At 42.0% G+C, this 20,093-nt stretch overlaps 1 protein-coding gene across 1 annotated transcript in view; it reads right to left on the bottom strand.

Moving 5' to 3' along the window:
- Nucleotides 1-20,093, bottom strand: part of AGBL1 (AGBL carboxypeptidase 1) — a 264,251-nt gene that overhangs the window by 205,562 nt on the left and 38,596 nt on the right. The window contains 2 exon segments of the mRNA XM_079318217.1: nt 4,898-5,106; nt 13,669-13,706. Coding sequence (XP_079174343.1) covers nt 4,898-5,106; nt 13,669-13,706 — 247 coding nt within the window.

The raw sequence follows: 20,093 nt of genomic DNA, 5'->3' as shown, positions 1-20,093 counted from the left end.
TTTCTTAAATTCTAGGATATTCACAAATCAAGGAAACTGCACTGTGATTGTACCCCAAAATCACATGAAAGTGCTGGACACATTGCTTCATATCGTTCACATTATTTCCCCTTCTTTTTTATCATTGAAGAAATATAACTGGAACAGCAAGTTCTGCAGTCTGAAACTTGAGTTCTTGCAGCCCATCTCTTACAGACATGCAGGCTAGAATGGACTTCAGGGGATTTCCATCCCTACATGTCATTTGGGATTCACAGCATCTCTGAGCTCTGCTCCAAATCATTGCAGTCAGGGTACATTAAAGGAAGATAACACAGGTAATGGTAGCACTGAAGCAATATGTTTTTTAATATGGATTTAAAAAAGCTTTGTGGAGCCCGTGTGTGTAAGATTTTGGCTGCCAAAACATGCCAAAATCTGTGCTTCTGCTCCCTCAGCACCACTGCACCCAGAGTCATAATGCCAAAACTCACAGAGATTAACACAGCTAACAACATGATTTCAGTGTGTTCATGGTACACAATATATTCTCAAAGAGAGCACTCCCACTGCACTCTACTCTCTGGTTAAAGCATTAGACCCAAGAGTTATTCTGAAAGATCACTGTATATTACTTTATCATAAAATAATCAGTAACTGCAGTATCACACAATTTCTGCTGCTACAGTCCAGAGAAGAAAAAATAGACATATAAGGATTTTTTAGATCCCAGGTATACTTTGAAGATAGAATATTTTGTATTTTTTTTTGTTGTACTGTTTTGCAAGTGAGCTTCTCAGACTTTGTTGGAAATAAAAAAACCAAAATCCCCACAGAACTAAAGCAAAGACCCCCTGGGACATCATAGAAGTGATGTAAGTCTTCATACATCACAGTGTATGTCTTCAATATAAAAGAGTCAGGGAGTTTGGATAAAGAAACGATAGTGCTCCCCAAAAGCAAAATTGTTCCAAACCAATTGGTGCAATTCTCAGAAAACCCAGCCCTCCTACCCAAATTCACAATTTTCACTCTGCCTCTCAGCATGTTTTCTTCATTGGTTTGGAACTAAGACTATGCTCATCAGAACAGGAATGCAACTTAAATAAGCAGCACGAATGTGCTATAAGGCAAAAGAGCAATATTGTAATACATTCTACTACTATTTCATAACTGTGCATCCCTGTGGCAGAGATAAAATGGAACAACCAAGAACAAATACTTTGTGCCATTGTCTGACAGCCTATAGTCAGGATTTGGGCTGGACAAAAAAAAAAAAAACAAAAACAACCAGACAACCCAAACATTCAGCAGAACCAGGCAGAAGGCCAAAAGAACATAAAATGGCCATTGGAACACATGTCCTGCCTGACTAATCTGATCTCCTTGTAGGAAAAGGTGACACTGTTTAGTGGTGGACTTGAGAGTTCTGGGTTAATGACTGGATTCAATCTTAAAGGTCTTTCCCAATCTAAATGATTCTGTCATTATGAAGTCCTTTATAATAATCAGGAACAGGAAAATGGCTGCATTGAGGTTCTTTTGGTTGTAGAGGATTCTACTCTGTTTTCTCATGTATGATTGAGCAGCATTATAAGATTCAGTGGGATTAACCAGGATTCCTGTAGGGAGGATAGAAAAAAATCATCTAAAGCTGACATGCTTACAAGACTCACTACAAGAATTTTAATATGCATTTCTAGTTCTCTGGTTGTTTGGAAATAGGGGGAGAGAAAAGAAAATTATGAAAGCATCTCTGAGGAAAGTCTTATTATGGGTAGAGCAAACACCAAGGAGAACGGTTCCTGTTTCTGTTTCAATTCATTCACTCCTTCATATGGTTGCCTTTGCTTGCTTGTTATTAAAGGAAAGATTAGGAAAGTTTGCCTACATGTGGGAACAGGCTAATATTCTTAACAGTCTACTAGTTTAGTTTACTAAAACTGATCTGTTTTTGCTAAAACAGTGAACACAGGACTGTTTAATTGCCTGCCTTGGGACAACCATCCTAATTCATTGCCAAGTGAATTTAAATAGTCAAGTACAAGGCATGTTCCTCCAGACAATGAACTTCAACACATGGAGTTATTCAATGATGCTATTTGAAAGTCATATTTTTCTGTACAGCAAATTAGCTCACAAGTGCAAACAAGCCTTAGAGGGAATATGTGGGACTGTTTTCATTACTGCTCATAAAGTGCTCTCAGATTCTAAGGTAACACTGTTTACAAATGACTGAAAATTATTACATCAGTGTGTTGGAAAAGTCCTGTTTACTGACACCTGGGAAGCAGACAGGAGACTGCTCTGTGTGTAAGTTATCCCATTTATTTTTGTGGTGGAATATAGTGAATGAGGAAAGAGTAAATCCTTAGCTCAGAAAACTCATGTAAAGCTAACCTAGATTCAGATCTGCTTTTTAATCTCCACACTCAATCTTTTCTCCACTGAAATAGGAATAGAACAGATATTATGGTATGTGATATATAGAGAAAAAAAGGAGGTTTCAATATGACAGTAAGACAAAAGATAGTGATGCTGATGGATGCTCCTACTGGCAGACAGAGTGGAATACAGGATAATGTTATCCTAGAGTGGGAAGGCTGAAGAGAAACAAGGCAAGTTTAAGAAACCAGATGGAAAAGTGATAAAATATCAAGATAACGTTCCATGTAGCAGTCTCTCCTAAAGCACACACAAACCTGTTTTCTTGTCTCAGAGTAGGCAGCTCTGACACTACACACAAAACCAGACAGTGCTAATGTGAATATACCATTTAACTGTCAGGAAAATCTAAGTGCAGCTAGGAAGAGGCAATGGGAACAGAAAGTACTTCCTTTCCATTAATGATTTCATTATCTAAAATTATTTTTTATTCCAGGTAGAAGTAGAATTCCAAGTATCTCTAAATTCCCCCAAAATATCTCTAAACTCTTCTCAAACAGAGCAGCAGTCACTCCTAATCTATGTGAGGGGACAGTTTTTGAACTACTGGCTCCTCCTGTAAAGAAATAAGCTTAAGGACTATTAAAAGCTCAGGTATTTCATCTGTCCATCAGCCCAGACAATAGGCAGCCAGAGAGGTTTCAACTGAAAACCAGCCTTGTAAATTGAATTTCCACTGGAGTTTAAAACAAATCCATCTTGGCAAAATGGTTTTCATTTCAATAAATATGTCTGTATTAGAAAAAAAGAAAAGAGCTCAAAAAGTTTTATAACTTTTCTAGTTAGACTTCAACACCTTAAAAACCTCATTAGTTACTCAGAGTTTGGTCTAGGTTAATCACCACAGCCAGAGCATTCCCTAAAGGCACTAAATACTGTCCACACACAGAGTCATTGCTTTCCCAGTCAGGAGCTGTTTGTCTTCTCCTGCCTTCATCTCTTTCTGTCTTGCTACAGCCTGTTGTCCATGTCAGGAGACAGAATTTCCCATCTTCCCATCATGAAAATTATGAATATTTTCATGGCACAGCAGCCTCTACCTCAGGTTAGAGTAGGGAAGAGCACGAGTGAGACCTCCTAGGGCTGCCAGACTCCTGCCAACACTTCATGTCTTGGACAGACACTGCAAGACTGACAACATCCCAAAGAAGCAGTGAGAGAATATTGAGTTCTGAATATATCAACCTTGGCTATCCCTTGTCCAAGGTCTCCCTAATAACACACTGGGGAAGAGAAAAAAAAAAAAAAAAAAAAAAAAAAAAGCAACCTGGAGGCCCTGAAGCTGTCATTTCCACTCCACTTCTGACCTTTGGAAGGATCAGCATCAGCAGTGTTCACTGGAGCCTTGGTATGTCATTTCCTGTTTGTTCACCCAAGGTCACCCCACGTTTGCAGTTCCCATGGAGTTGCTCCCAGGCTGAGCTATCAGGAGGTGTTAGCTCAGAAAGCTCCATGGGCTGTGGAAGGCTCTGCAGAGGGAATGAGCCAACATCCACCCTGGAGCAGCTCTTCCCATCCACCCTACTCACGTCTCTTCAGACCAGGCACTTCTCATTAGCAGAGGCCATAATCCTTTGGGATTTGCTGGCTCTGGCCACCTCATCCTACCTGAAGGAAAGGTCAACTCTTCATGAGGAAAGTGAAGTGAAAAAAATTCCAGAAGTCTCCCGTACAGTGGTGGTAAGAAATGACTCACAGAAAAATCCTTCATGACAGTGATGGAAAACGGGAAGAAAAATACACTGAATCATAAGGCAATTGATTTTTTTAAGGGAGAAGGAGACAGTTTTTTTCTTTCTGATGGCTCTAGAGTGAGATAATGCATAGCCAGTAAGAATGACAATGGAAACACTCCTATGGAATCACACTGGTGATTTTCTCTAAGTTCAAAGCAAGCTAAGGAAGCATTTTGCTGAGGAGCTGAGGAAACTCACACTTTTCTGTACCTGCCTTTTCCATCCTTATAGGCATCCCATCCACAGGACCATGGCATCTTTCTTGAACTCACATTAGTATTTCATAAGATTTAAATTTCACCTCCTAAAAAACTGTTGAGTGTTTCTCATTAGGAAAGGCTTGGCTAAATGAGCATTTTGTTTAAAGGGTTGCTTGAGTGGAATCATCTGGATATTGCAAAGAAAAATCTCACAAAAGACCCAAGCCATTCCCTTACAGAGATAGTGCATTATTCTTCAGGAGAAGTTGTCCAAGCAGGCAGCAGGATGCATAAGGAAAGAGAAAAAAAACACTAAAAGCATGAACTAGAATTCCCGTGTGTCTCATAGGAATTAAGATTTTCCAAAGTACTAACTGTGTAGGAAATCATTAGTTCTTCATTTTATCAGTTTTTTTTCATTCATGTGTCCTATCCTGAATTTATATAACGATGGAATTTCCTGGGAAATTTCCTGGGATGTAGAACCCAGCCCTAACCCCCAAATCACCTCATTTAAACACAAAAAGCACCATTTACCTGCACGCTTGTGAAGAGAATCTCCATTCCCCTAGAGCCAAGGAAAGTCTCCCTGCCCAGCTGGATGTTGGTGATGTATTTAAGGCAGAGCAGGAGGCCCCTACGAATGTAAATGTAGTTGTTGGAGACATCATTGTGATGCCAGTCTTGGTAGAGCCTCAGCAATTCACCCAGGTAGCCTCTGTTCACTGCCCGGCGGCTGTTGGACTCTGCAAAGGAGAGAAAATTAACATTAAACTCCTTCCTGTTTGGTCATTGTGGCTACTCAGTGCTTGAACTCAGACTTGAACACTCGCTTAATAGTCTCAGTTTAAAAAACAAATTTTTTTAACCTTTTTTTTAATATTTAAAATGTTGTTTGCTGAACATGCCCTATGTTCTTGGAACAATACATGAAAAAAAAAAACAAACCACAACAGTGTCCTGTCTGGAAACAGGAACTCTCCAGATGAACCAAACCATAAGTCTGTATCTCCTTCCAAGTGCTAATAAACCTAATTCCAGTTACAGCACCACAAGATTTCCTGAAAATACCAAAGCTCCTGAGGAGTGAGAAAAGCTGAATAAAGACAAGCCAACAGCAGAAAATCTCCACATAGCACTTCAGTGCTGAGAGAACACCTTGCTGAGATCAACAAATTCAAAAACCTTGTGGCTGTACAGTCCTGTCACAGCCAGAGAAATTATGTTTAACTTCTAAATGTATTCCCACAAATACCTGCATAATGAAAGCCATGAATCAAGTGATTCTGGAAACCCACAATTTTTAAAAATTAACAAAACAGCATAAGCAATAGCAGTTTGGGCTTCTTTTCTGTTGCTTTCTGGCTCCAATATTTTAAAGGTCACATTCAGATAATGTTTAAAGGCTTTACTGCATGGGCAAGAAAATAACAAAAAAAAAAAATTAAAAATATAAAAGGACATCTACAATACCCCCTTAATCATGTAGCTCCAGGATATCAGACTGAAAGGAGAAGATGATAAAGCTTATGATACAATACAAATTCTGCTGAGTTTCTAAAACACATCCCTTCACCCTGGTTCTCAGGACAAACATTAAACCATACCCAACTCAGGCTCCCTCCCTTTAAACCAACCCTGCCTAAATTTTCCTGACTGCTCCTGCCACTCCTTGCTGTGGCACACATGAAAAGCTGTCAGAAGCTCAGCAATCCCTGGGGCCAGGCAGCATGAGCAGGGCAGGAGCTGAGCTCTCTGAATGCCAAGCATCCCTTGCAGCTCCCAGCAGATGGCTCCTGGTGCTGCTGCTCCAGAGCTGCTGGGCTCCAACCCATTCCCAATTCATTAGAAAGGGCCAGAGCCTTCACACCTGGATCAGGACAGGAGAAGGGAGAGATGCTGCCTGAAGAAAATCAGCAACTAGAGGAGGCACAGAAGGAATAAGCAGGAAGCAGGATGGGCAGCAAACCTCAATCCCAGTGATGAAGCAGATGGAGATATTGGAAAAGGGAAAGAAGTCACCTGAAGTCATCTCAGTCTCTGTGCAGTACATTAGCAATCCCTTACCTGGAGGAGGGATTGGAGGGTTTTCTGCTACCTGGCCTGGTCCTGCAATTTCCTGCACCAGTGGCACCAACCAGCACCCCCAGCCCAGGCTGCCAACTCATTTTAATGCTGCTCTGCATCTCCTCCCCACCCTGCTGCCATGCCCCTGCTCTGAGCTGCTGCTCCCACAGCAATTCCAGTCCCACACAGCTCTGCCCAGGCTCCCATAGCTTGGCCTGCAGCTCTCCAGCACTGCCTGCCCTTGCTGGTAACCACCTACACCAACTCTGAATTCTGAGGCTCAGTGGCTGTCAGCATGGAGAAGGTCACCCTCCTCCTCTGACCTTCACTCCGTATTTCTGTTTTCTATTTGACTCTCTGAGAGAAAACTTTAATTGCCTGAGAATCCCTTATCAATCCCAATGATTTTATTCATGATTTCCTGTTAATCCTCAACCAGCTGTCATGTTTACTAACCTGCAGCATGACTAACCCCTTAAATCAGTCAATCTTCCTTGAAGAATTACTCAAGAAGCTCTGTAAAAGTCAATAAGAGTATAAAACATGACAAGAAGAAGAGAGCTGGGGAGCATAAGGTAGGGACAATTTAGATCAGACTCAGAGCCTCCCTGAGCTGTTCAGGGACAGATTAAATTGGACTAGATCTAGGGTTTATAGCCTCTAGCACTCAGAGCTTGAAGTCTAAGCTTTCTGTGTCAATGTCAATAGGAAGAGGGAAAAACTGGGAAGCACTGTGTGTAGAGCTTCTTGGGGAATTTATTGGAAAAAAACATTCCCTCAAAGGGTGTTTGTGATCTTTTAAGACAGATTTCCACATTTGAATCTCAACTCCATAGGGAGCAGAACACACAACTGTCCTATGCTTTAGATTTAATACTCCTTGAAAAGCATGGAGGAAGGTGAGCAGAATAATTTTGCTGTTTCCTCACATGTTTTCTGTAGTACTTACTACCTTCAAGATCAAAACAGTCTCTTCAAAATAAAGCTGAGATACTCTATTCTGTGAGAAAGAGATGGAGAGGCAGGACTACTGTTTCCTGAACCCTTTGATCATAAGCAATGAGAATTAATTGCTGAAGGGGCAAAAAACACATTCATTTTGTTTCTCCTGTCTGATTTCATTGATTCTCCTCTGCTCTCCTGTGCTGTCAGTGTTTTTCTTTATTTTTTCTTCCATTTTTTCAGTTTTATAGTCAATAAAGTAGTGAATAAATGAAAGAGGAAGTATGCCAAGATCTCCAGAAGGCAGAATGGAAAAAGGAGGCCTCCCCACCTGTCTGTGTCTGTTGGTCTCTCCATCTAGGGATGCACCAGCATGGGTATCTATCTATATTTTGGCACAAATACAGATGGTGGAAATGAATCATACAGGTACAAGCAGCACTGCACAGATTTGTAGGCAGCAAGAATCACCCCTCCTGCAGTGAGTGTGTATGATCTGTGTGGTAAGTGGCAAAATGTCCTGTCTTTTGACCCTCCTCCTGATATTCTTTAGTTAAACCCTCTCCTTCTCCCTGGCTATGGTCAGTGGCCAGTGGAAATGGAAGTTTTCCTACCACACAGCTTTCACAGCTGCCCAGGGATGATGCTTCCTATTTTGAGTGAACTGAAGGGATTCCTATCTTGTGAGGCCATCAGTGGGAATTCAGCACCAAACCCACAAAAACCCTATTTTAGCTAAAGACTGGGCTGATCAGTGGCCAAAGCTGTATTAACAGCAGAAATCTGATTACACATCAACCACTCCAAGCTATAAATATCTGCAGCCATCATATGAACTCTCCCTCTGTGGCAGCTGGATGTGTGGCACTGACCTCCCCTGAGCAGGGACAGCTCTCAAGGTTGCCCCTCAATGCTGAGGGATCCCTTGCCTGACATAGAAGGATTGGTAAGTGACATTTTTTCCATGTGTGTGACATTCAAGACATATAGTAAACTTATATGATCATCTGTGTACCCCATTCTAACCTTAAGGGCAGTAAATAGAGTATTGCCCTTCAATTCATCTGTACTTAAATATTTTACATACCCATGTTTATTGATTAGAACTAAACTAACTACTGGGTCAGATCTGTCTGAGCAATCCCTGACTCTTCCCCTGTGACAGTCTCTATTCCTAATCTTATTCTGCCATCTCTGACAGGGGAGCACTGTCTTCACCACCATCCCAAAAATGCCCCTGGAATCCTATTTTCTTTGAAAGAGTTCCCCTTCTGCCTGATGAGACTGAGAGGAGAAGAAAACATCCCATGCCTTCTTAGTTTCCCACATTTCTAGACCTGCCCCTCCATTTGTGGCTGCTCATCAGTGAAAGTTGGAGCACTGCAGCTCAGAACATGGTTCCTGAATCACCTGTGCAGTTCACCAGGAACATCTGACATGTATCTCCAGCCTCAAATGGTTAAAGTTGCATCCAAATTAGCTAGGGCAGCTCACTAGAAGGAAATCTCCAGTTTTGAATGAATTTTCATTCTGTGGTGGGGGGCCTAAAGTCAGGTTTTCAGTTTAGTAGATGAAAGCCTCACAACCACCAGTGCTAGTATGGACATTTCTGAAGCCCTCTTTGCCATCCATTCCCCTTTGAAGTGTTTGCCAAGAACAGGGGTACCACTGGAAAACATGCAGTGTATTCAATCACAAAACTGAATTACAGTCAACCTGAAATATGATGAGCAATGCACTGCAGAACAAAGAGATATTTATCTTTCTGTCTATCTGCTTAAATCTCTTTGTTGATGCCACTCAGCTGATTCATTATGCCAAGAACATACATTGCTACAGCTTGGAGATAAGAATACTCTGCTAAATTAACCCTATGGCCCCTAAAGCAGTGAAAGGAATAAGAAAAACTCCAACTTCCCCACTCTGCTCTAGGAAATGAAAAATGCAAGCTATCTCCTGCAGCAAAGAGAACACAGCTGTTTTATTTGGCCATTGAGAGGCCATTTTTGCAGAGAAAAGCACAAGGGCTCTCTATGGAAACAAAATCAATTATCCCCATGAAGAAACTGAGTCCCACATGAAGTGCTGGCACTCAAGCAGAAGGTAATATTAAGATTGTGTTGGAAACCAAAAGACTGCCCTGTAGTTTTGCCCTAAACAGTTTCCCTTTTTTCCTTTGATTCAGTTTCACAGTATCTTCTGGTTGCAATTCATCAAAAAAAACCAAATAAAATTTGAAACAGAAACACAATTGCACAAAAATCTGCAGTGTGATTTTTCTGACTGAAGTGGTTTGAAAGAGTTCTAATAAGGACACCAGAATTTGGAAGACTACCTCCTCAAATTCAGACACTTTGCTGAAGCCAGATCATCACTGGAGGCACAAACACTGCCCGTGCCAAGACAAGGAGGTAAACAATCATTATTAAGGATGTCAAGAGAGAATAATGCAGCTCCTCAACACTTAGTTTTCACTACACCCACCCTGAGAGGCTAAACATCGAGAAGTTGCCATGCCCCAGGAGATAAAGCCAACATCTTTCTCTAGAGCACTGAGTTACTTTCAGTTTGGGATATGTCTATGAGTGAAGAGTTTTGGGGAAGGGAATATAAAGGACACAGAAAAATTATTTTCTCTCCCACAAAGTGGCTCTTCTCAAAGAGATAAAAGTATAGAATCAAGACTGCTTGCATTCTGAAATTCAGGAAGAAAAGACAGACACAATGCTCAGTTTAGATAATCATGAAAGGAACTGCAAAATTCAGCTCTGATCACAATACCCAACAAGATGTGATCATGGATTCAGAGCTAGACTGACACTGGGGTTTGAATCCAGAGATGGATAACAAAGACTTAAAGTGATGATGAGAGATGGGTACTTGGTGCATGAGGAAAATCCCAGACATTGTGCTGTTGGCTACAGGAACTGGGATGGTTTAATAATGGGGTATTTCAACTCCAGATCAAAGACCTGCCTCACAGATCTGTTGTCAAGCATTAGGGATTCAGCTGTAGGGAGTGCAGGCCTAATCTGCTTCTGTGCTAGAACATCACTTTCTCTTCCTCAGAGTTAGTTGCCCCTCCTTGATGCCAACATAAAAGGAAAAGAATGACAGTGATCATTTTATCCCAGCAGCCACAAAATACAATGCTTATGGTTCAATAAAATAAAAAAAGAAGAGGGTGAAGGGTTAAATAAAGGTTAGTTGATGGAAGATGGGAGGAATGAGTAGGATATGAGAGATGAAAGGCTGTGGGAGAAGGCAAGAAGATAAAGACAGCAAAAGGAGGAAGATTTAGAAAGAGAGAGGGGAAAGGCCATCAGCAGTAACTGCTGTTAGCACACAGAATTGTCTTGATGAAATAAGCACCATCAGGAGGTCACCACAACCTGTCTTTTTAAATTGCTCATTACAATTTTACCAGGCAAGCATTGCACAGGGGCCCTGCCCATTTCTCCAGCCTTTTCCCTCAATATCCGCTCAGCCAATGCCTCTGAGACCAGCTCGAGCTAATTTCCTTAAAGACATGCAAGCCAGTAATTCTGGGAAGCACAGATAGTCAGGAATAACAAACACGACCAAAATTAGATTAAAATAACCTGCTGATAAACAAATTACTCACCCAAAATACACACTGGATTGGGCACGGTGGGGATCCCTATAATCACATCGCCACCGTGTGGCTCTTGCTCCCTCACATCCCCTCCAGCCTCTGCACCCTGGCTTGGGCTTGTCTGTGCTTGGATAGCAGCTGTCCAGTTTGATCCCAAACTGGGGATGGTTTGCCTGTTTATTCTGGGGTTTGGGTTCACTAAATCCATAGACCCACCTGGAAGGCATCCCACACCTCTGAGCACTGCTTAAACAGGCTCCAGCCCCTCCACACCTGGGGTCTCAAACACACAGGAAGGCTTCTCAATGAATTCCTCAGGCCTTAATACAGAGCTGAACCAAGATATGAAGACACGTGCAGAGAAGTAGAGCAAAGCCAAAAGAGACTGGAAAAAAACCCATGTTCACTCTGGGACCCCCATCTCAGTATATCTATAGCTGCCAGGATCTGCCTCCTCCTCCCCACCCTGGCCTGTAGTGAACAACCAGAAATTGAAGATGGAAGAATAGACATGAGTAACACTGGAAAGTTTGTCTATAACACCAAAGAGAAGAACAAAAATACTCCTGATGCTCTCACAGCAATTCAGCACTACTATAGATATTGACCAATCAGAATGTTCAGCCTTATTATAAAGTCAGAGTTAACATGGTGGAGAGATAACAGATATTAAAAAAGCAGCCAGGCAATGGAGGAAGAACTCAGTGGGAGCTGTTTGGTGCCTGCATGTGGGCATGGCAGTGGCAAACAGCCACTGGGAGAGCAGCATGCAAGGATTGGTAAAATACTCTGGGATATTGCAAAGAGAAGTCAGGAGTGAGAGACTAGCTGATGATCAGACAAGAAATGTCTTCTCCATATCAGTAATCTGAAGCTTTCTCAGAAAGGTGAAGCACTGCCATTAGAAGGAACTTAAACTTCTACTTCTCCATTATTCACCATTTCTTTGATTATCACCATGTGGCAATCACTGGATACAGGGAGACAGGACAACCAAGGTCTCTCATCTCTCACTGGGCTTCCAAGCATTTCTTCCCTGTTGTGGATGAAGCACAAGTTTGTTGTGTTCCATCATTTATTTCTTTAGACCATCTTACACTTCCCTGTCTGAAACACAACAGCAACAACTTCCCAGGTCCATCTGGATTGGTAATTTTTTCTTATGCTGATGTCTCTTTTTCAGGAATATCTTGCTTCTTGCAGTTATGCACCTGATAAGTGAGCATTTAGCATCAGCTTCTGTTCAGAAGCCAAACAGTTTTGAGCCAGCCCATGGCTCTGCAGGTGGACAAAGCCTCAAGCATAGCTTCTGGAAGCCTGAGATGAAGATGGATGTTTCTGCATCCATCAGGGAGACACACTGCCATCTGCCTGCTCCCTTTAAAACTGCTTTCTCACTGCAGCTCTGCTAAAAGCAAAAGGGATACTGAACCTTCAGCACAGCCCTGTGTATAGCCATGATGCCCTGGATCACTTTGGGCTGAAACACTCAGGGACAGACCTACAGGTATCTCCCCAGAATGGCCATGTTCTTACAGCCTTCAGCACCATAAAAATACAATGTTCCCACCATTCCCAGCAAGCAGGTTACTGGAAATCTCAAAAAAACTCCTCATAATCAGTCCACCACTTCACTACTGTATCACTTTCCAGGATTCCTGCCTTCCATTTAGTTTGTATCCCAACTAAAACATGCTCAGGTTCTTCTGGGTGCTTTGCTGTGTGCAGCTTTACCCCTGTTTTCATAAGCAATTTTCAAGTGCTATGGTATTCACCAGATTTGATTCTTAACTTTGCAAGAACCCCTGCATCACTCCAATGCACTGAGGCCAGGCTCACAAATATGTTAACTGAAAAAGAAAGATGTCCTGGTGCAATCCTCAAAAAAGAATTCATCACTTTTTCAAGCATGGTGAATTTATCTCAAGAAACCAGAGCTGTTTCTCACATCTCCTGACCCACACTTCCCAAAAGACACAACCTGCTCATTTGTATGCAGCTACCACAGCAGTCTGCTCCAAAAGCCTGGAGCTTCTCATGCCCTGAACCACAGGACAAGGAGAAAACTAGAATAGATTCTTGGCCACTCAGAACTGCAGAAATCACCCTAAAAACACAGTTCAGGCTGACTTCTGGTAAGTGATGCTCTATTTAGTTTTACAGTATCAGCACCATTTCCTGAATTCCAGCTCCAGTACCTTTAAAAAATAATAATTAAAAAAAAAAAAGAAAAAGTAGAAAAGTAGAAAATAGATTATGCCTTTTCCTAAAATCACTTTACAATTCATAACCAAACAACATTGCTGTTATTTACACCCTCTTCTCCCTTTCCATGGAAGGAACAACAAATTGGGAAGGGCAATAAGTATTTGTCACTGGCTGGAGAAATTCCCCACTTCTCCTATGGTACCAAGCCCCAGGAAAACCAGTGATCTCTAAATACTCAGAATAAGGGTCCAGCCTGGCTCCCTGGGCATTCAGGGCACCATCTCCCACAGGGTTGGGGGTGCTCCAAAAATCAGAACTGGTACAGGAAACTCCTGCACTACTGCCTTTCCCTGTGCATTGCTCTTTGGGACAAAGGAATGAGGGAATACCAAGGGAGAATGAGGTTCAACAGGATCATGTCCAGCAGCACAGCACAGCAAGGAAAGTCAGAAAGAATACGAAGAAAAAAGCTTACTTGATTTCAGCAGAGCTGCCAGAGCCCCAATGGCTGCCCTGGGGAAAGAAGAGAGATGGAGAAATAATGTCAATTTCTTCAATAATTTTTGTAACCTTCATCTTCACAGTCTCCTGGACCAGGCTTTCCAGATGGTCCAAACTGACAGTTTATGATGGACTTTGACAGAACTGCAATGTTTTACACCAACAGAGGATCCAGCCTCTGCAGCTGACTCAGTTATTCTAAAAGACCATTAGCCCTCTAGCTTTACTGTTACACTGATTTGTAGTGACCATTAAAATTTAAAGCAACACCCACAAAGTGATCTAACAAGTCTTTAAACTGCTGCCCCAGAGCTTTTTCTTTGTTCCAGAGACTTAACACATGCCCACTCCACACACAAGTGCTTCTATCTGCATCAGCAGATAACTTCCATAGCAAACTGGACATTAATATCGATATTTCCAGCAAAATCCCACTCCTTTGTCTATTTTCCCAAAACAAGCTTCATCCCATCTTCCCTCCCAGCTTTAACTGAAAACAAAATTGAATTTCTTTTAATTGAAACCACATCTTGCATTGCAGAGGTATGCAGAGGCCCCAGTCAGAGGAGGACTGGCAGGAAAGGTGCTAAAGCTCTGTAGTGAGACTCCTTTCAGTGACTAAAGGCAGGGACAGACATGTCTGAGCACTTTGTGTCATTTCATTGTGCAGGTAAGCAAGTGAACCTGCCTGAGCCAGCACAGCACTGGTTTGACTGGGAGCTGGTCACTAACATTTGCAGCTTGAGAAGCTGAACTGAGACATCTTTGCTCCCCAACTTCTGGAGGCAAGTTCCTTCCACATGTGGTAAAATCTCCATCATTTGCCTCACAGAAGACTTTCTTTTCCAGTCATGTTCTGCTGGAGCAAGATCCCTTTTCCAACATGGCTTACTGCTGTGAAGTTTCAAGTGTCCAGAGCTGATTAAAGAAATGCAGCTACAAAAACCTCCATGAGCAAGGATTCCTTAAAATGTAATTTCTTTACAAACCAATCCCCAAATAAAATTGCATTAAATCCCATACTGAGCCAATTATCATCCTGCAAAAAATAAATATTTTTTTGTCACCAAGCTCCTGTTCATTGTGTGTCTTAAGCAGCTGAGACTAAGATTCAAGAGCTGGTTCTTGCTGATACTGGGTCAACATCTCTATCTAAAGTCATTCTTTCATAATGAATCTGTCAGAGTTCAACAACAGCTTTACAAACTGCAAAGAAAACGCACTCAAATGCAGATAGAACAGGAAATCAGTAGCTAAAATCTCACCAGTGGAAGCAGAGTCATGCTTTCATTACTTAGCTCCAACTGAACAGCAACCATTCAGATAGTGGAGAAGTAATGTCATCCCCCAGCTATTCAGCCTGCTCAAAAAAGGAACACTACAGCCACTGATCACTCAGCCTCTCACCAAGTTTAAAGCCTGGGACAAAGTAAACAACTCTAACTCATTAACTCAAGTTCAAATTCCACCCAGAGCATCTCCCAAAGCACACACTCCAGTATGTGCCTTTAAAAAGACTGCTCTTCATACCTATATTTTACAGGCCTAATGTGATGTCTCAATCACCTGGCAGAGCAATGAAGGAATGACCAGAGTATCTCTGGCTCCAAGCAGAAGAGTTCTCAGAATTTCTTCCAGGCATCTGTTTTATGTTGTAGGTGCTTATGAGCATTGCTAAGAATTTCAGCAGAGCTACACTGCTGTCATAAAGACAACACTGCCAGCAAACCTCCTATCAGACAATAAATCAGCAAATGTGGATCTTACAATGCTTTTTGGGGGGGTCTGTGAACCACACTGCATGCAGACAACTTCATTCATCCTCAAAGGATTCCAGAATTCCCAGAGCATGTTCTCAGTCTAATCTCCAGTTCCAACTGTCTAGGTAGGGCCTAAGTGCAGACCCAGTGGACTGACTCCAATGATATATATTGCTTTAGAACAGATTCTGAGAAAAAAATCATAAGAGACCTGAGGATAAACTGTAAAACAGGTAAAATAAATCTAAGAGATGAAAGAGACTTACCAAGAGTAGATCAAGCCAACCTAACTTGGTATCTTTCTTTGATCAGAAAACCAACTTCTTCTACACAAGGGAAGTGTGGTAGATCTAATTTATCTGTACTTCAATAAAACATTTTATATGGTGCCACAATGAAAATTATTCACCAAGCTGGAGCACATGAGGATTAGTTTAAGAATTACAATGGGAAAGGAATTGGTTAAAGACTCAATGACAGGAGTTGTGCTGGAAGAGGAATTATTAGCCTAGAGGGAACTTATGTGTGGAAGTTCTTAAGGTTCTTTTCAGACTGATCTTATTTCAGCTTTTCATTAATGACCTTGGCACAAAAAGTCAGAGTATACTAACAAAATCTGCTGACCGTGTGAAGTCAGGAACTGCTGCCAATAGCAGGGAGTTCAGAATATCTTCCAGGAGTAACAAGATGTTCTTGAGTTCTGAAGGAACAGAAATGTGATGAAATGTAATAGTCAAAGTGCAAGGTTAAGCATTTAGGGTTTAATAAGGATTACTGTTACGAGCAGGGGCTCATAATTTGGAAATGAGTCGAAGGACACACTGGATATATGAGCCCATTAAGGGATAAGGACAAGCATAACCAGCAGGGTGACAGCCATGAAAAGGACAGATCAGGTCTCAGAAAACCACTGCCAGTGGAGAAAGGAGCATGGATGTTCTCACAGAAGGCTCCACCTGAACAGAATACCTGTGTGTAGAACTCAGAAGGAGCCATGCAGAAAGGTGCTAAGGAAATCATTATGGTAGCAGAGACATAACTCAAAAGGAGTCTTAAAGATCACAGTTTAGGCACCTTAACAAAATGATAGCCAAGGGACAACTGGATTGTTCCCCTCAGACACACTGGGTGGCAGAGAAGTAAACACTGAGGAAGGCAGACAGATACTTAGGCTGAGGAAAAAATTTGGCACTAGGACAAATGGATATAAAATGGCCATGAATAAATTTAGCTGGAATTGAAAGGATTGGTTTTAAGCACTGGAAAATGAAGGCATGAAACATCCTCTTGGCAGCAATGGGACAAACAACCTAATGACTTTGAAAAGGCAGCCTGGACTGCTTATAATGGGACTGCCAGGCCCAGCTTCCAGTGAGGAAAGGGTCTGAGGAAAGTGACCCAGGAATGACTGTACCCCTATAGCCTTACATTTTAAACATAGATATTATGGGAATGAAATGAGAAACATGTATTCTAAGTGCAGAGTTAATCAGCCAGCCCAGAAAAGAGCAGCTGCATCAGCTTAAGATGGAAGTCCAAAGAGTCCAGTGTCCTGTGGCCAACAGTGCCAAGGAAAGCATGCAAGGCCACAGCAGACACACAGTGCTAGAGTTTGCAGAACAGGTTCAAACTCAGCAGCTTTCAGCCCAGAGATCCCATAAAAAACCAATGGTGCCTTTGGGAGGGGTTTCAGCTCTTAGCTGATTTTGCTTCCATCTATTTGCCTGAGAACTTTTGAACTTGTAAAATCTTAGCATTCATAAATATCCTGGAAAAGGACTTCACACCTATATTGTGTAGAGAGTCAACTCCCAGCATTTGTTTTAAGTCTGGACTTTCAATCAGCATTGTAATTTGCACATTAAGTCAGGTGTTAGCACCCCCAGAATATTACCTATCTTTGATGCTGAACAAAATCAAGCACACAAAACACCTTATGGGAAACAATAATTCATAGAAGAGGAATAGAAGCAGAATAGGCTTTCACTGAAAGCAGCAGCAAGACCACTGAAGCATCAGTGGGGTTACAGCAAGCCAGGCAAACAGTGTTTGTGATAATACCAGCACCTCTCAGCACCATATGGCAAACCAGCAGTACCTTTGCTGGCATCAGGGGATATAACAAGATGAGTAAGCCTGGGACAGGCAGGCAGAGAGAGGAATTCATAAACTGTGCACAAGAGCAAGGACAGGGCGGGAGGAAGATGAGAACAGGAGGAAAAGTTTAAGAGCACAAGAAAGATGACTTGATGAGCCATATGCCAGACCAGAGAATTTGATAGCGTGCCCAGAGCAAATCTCTGCATTTGTCTCAAGAAGGGATGGAGGGGAGACAAGGAGGGGGAAAAGGGATTAAATCATTAAAAAAACTTGCCAAATCTGTCCAGATGCCTTCCTCTGATTTTTTGTTTTCTGTGATAATACACTAGCGAAATCTTAGCTGTTTTATCAAGTCCAGTGTATCCCAAAGGAGACTCATTTGTGTATTAATAAGAAAAGATGCATAAATAAAGTTGCACTATCTTATAAAGCATAATAATAAATGCTGTTCCATAATCAGAAAACATTAAAACCTCCCTGTAGTAGCAGTCGAGACAGCCACTCTGAAGAATGGAAAACTTTGAAGTGCTTCCAAGTCAGCAGCTTGGATATCTGGGCAAGAGTACAACTAGCAGACAGATAGACAAATGCAACTTCCAGATCCTGTGCTTAGGAACCAGGAGGAACAACAAAGAATAACTCCATGTCCCAAGCCAAAGCACAATTGGATTAGCCAGTAAAACCAGGCTGTTAAAGAGCCTGGACAAAGGAGCCCTGTGCCTTGGTCACCCTTTCAGATCTGAGCTGCCAGGATATTTTTTGCTGGAAATCACTGAAGGCAGAGGAGCCTGAAAACCAAGATCTCTTCTGTTTTCTTCTACACTCTAATCTCAGCTCACAGCACAAGGCTCTATGATGGACAATCCTGTACCTGTTTCTGCCTCTTGAAGAAAACAGACTCCTGAAAATACAAAACCCCACTGCAGAGGAGATACAGGGTTGATTGCATGGAAGGATTTTAAGACTGACACAACACACTGATGGTGCACAACCACCCAGGCCTAGCCTGGAACTACAACAGGAGACAGTAGAGAAGCCAAAGACTGAACAAAGAAATTAATCAAAAGAGCTCTGCAGATCAGCCCCCAAGAAAATTAACCATCCTTCTCTGAAAATGTGTCTTCTACATGCTAAAATACAGAACACCCTCTTCAAATTATTGAATGACAATTAAGGACTTGGTGCTCTATAATAAACCTCTTCAACCTGATGCCTAAGTCCTTACAGCAATACCACCTGGATGATAAAGACAATGCACTATTTTTATAGAAATGTAAGAACCCATGTTGCTTAAGTCCTCCTGCCCTTCATCCTGCTATTTCTCATACACACAGTATTGCTGTCATGTTTCTTTGTACACAAGCAGTGTGTGGAAGGGACCCTGCAGGATGTATTTGTGCAGCACCTGGCACAATGGACCCCTGACTTAGAGCTCAAACCCCCTAAATTCCTACAGACACTCTCTCCAGGCAGAATTAAGTGTCCTCAAGTATACACATAAACCTGGCTGCATTTTGCCTCAAACCCCTGGGACTTGTATTTAACTACTGGAATTTATACAGCCACAGAACCACTCACTGTAAAGATGATTTCACATTTGACAACTGAAAGACATTCAGAAACAATACACAGGCACCACAGCAATAGGTGCTTTATAAATCCTACCAGAAGGTAGGTCTCATCTGAGGCAGATGACTTGAAAGTCATTTCCCTCATGGCCCAGAAATACAGATCTGAAATATGCAGGCACTTGTGTAGCAATTTGTTTTAAAAACTTAAAACCAGCAGTTCCACAAGTCTTGGAAATAGGGGGGGGGGGGAGTTGCTTATGCTGCTGGCATTTTCAGGGCAGTGCTAGTCTAGGACTTATGCAAAAACACTCAACATCTTGTCCTCTTCAATTCCAGCTTGTTAGCAAGGCATTAAAACTTACACTGATGGCAAAGTTTGCTTACAGTGTGCAAGCCCCACACACTGCCAACAGGTGGAGTTTGGAGATCCAGCTGTTGTGTACAGATGTGCTTTCAGTGTAATGCTAAAAGATGAGAGGACAAAAACCACACACTCCTTTTCTAATTGATACATCCGTTCCAGTGACCAGCATGTCTCAGATCCCAGGTTCAGCTCAAAGCCTTCACTGCAGCTTCTTCCAGACATCTCTGCCTGCTCTGGAGCCTGTCAGGTTAAAACCAGTGAAAAGGTACAGCCTCCCAGCCTCTTTCATCTCTACCTCACAAAAAGAAGAGTGACTCCAGGCTTATCCTCCAGGCATCCTTACAAGTATCCTACTTCTTCTTGTGTGCAAATACAGAAGTGGAGACAGCTGTATCCTAAAAAGTCAAGCTATTCTTTACAACTCTAAAATAAATTAGCTTCTAATTAGTAACAAAGAAGAACAAGGTACATGAAATACACTTAAAAGCTTGCCAAAAGAATGCCCAGGTGTTTTTTACAGTGCAGTGCAGAGCTGGCACTGCCTCCCCAGGCTGAAACTATACCTCAGAAGATTATGTCAGCTCCCTCTCCAGGGTCAGATGTC

The sequence above is a fragment of the Erithacus rubecula genome (assembly GCF_903797595.1).
Source record: "Erithacus rubecula genome assembly, chromosome: 14".
In the NCBI taxonomy this organism is placed as follows: Eukaryota; Metazoa; Chordata; class Aves; order Passeriformes; family Muscicapidae; genus Erithacus; species Erithacus rubecula.
The sequence above is the reverse complement of the archived record's forward strand: the minus strand, read 5'-3'. Positions and strand labels throughout refer to the sequence as shown.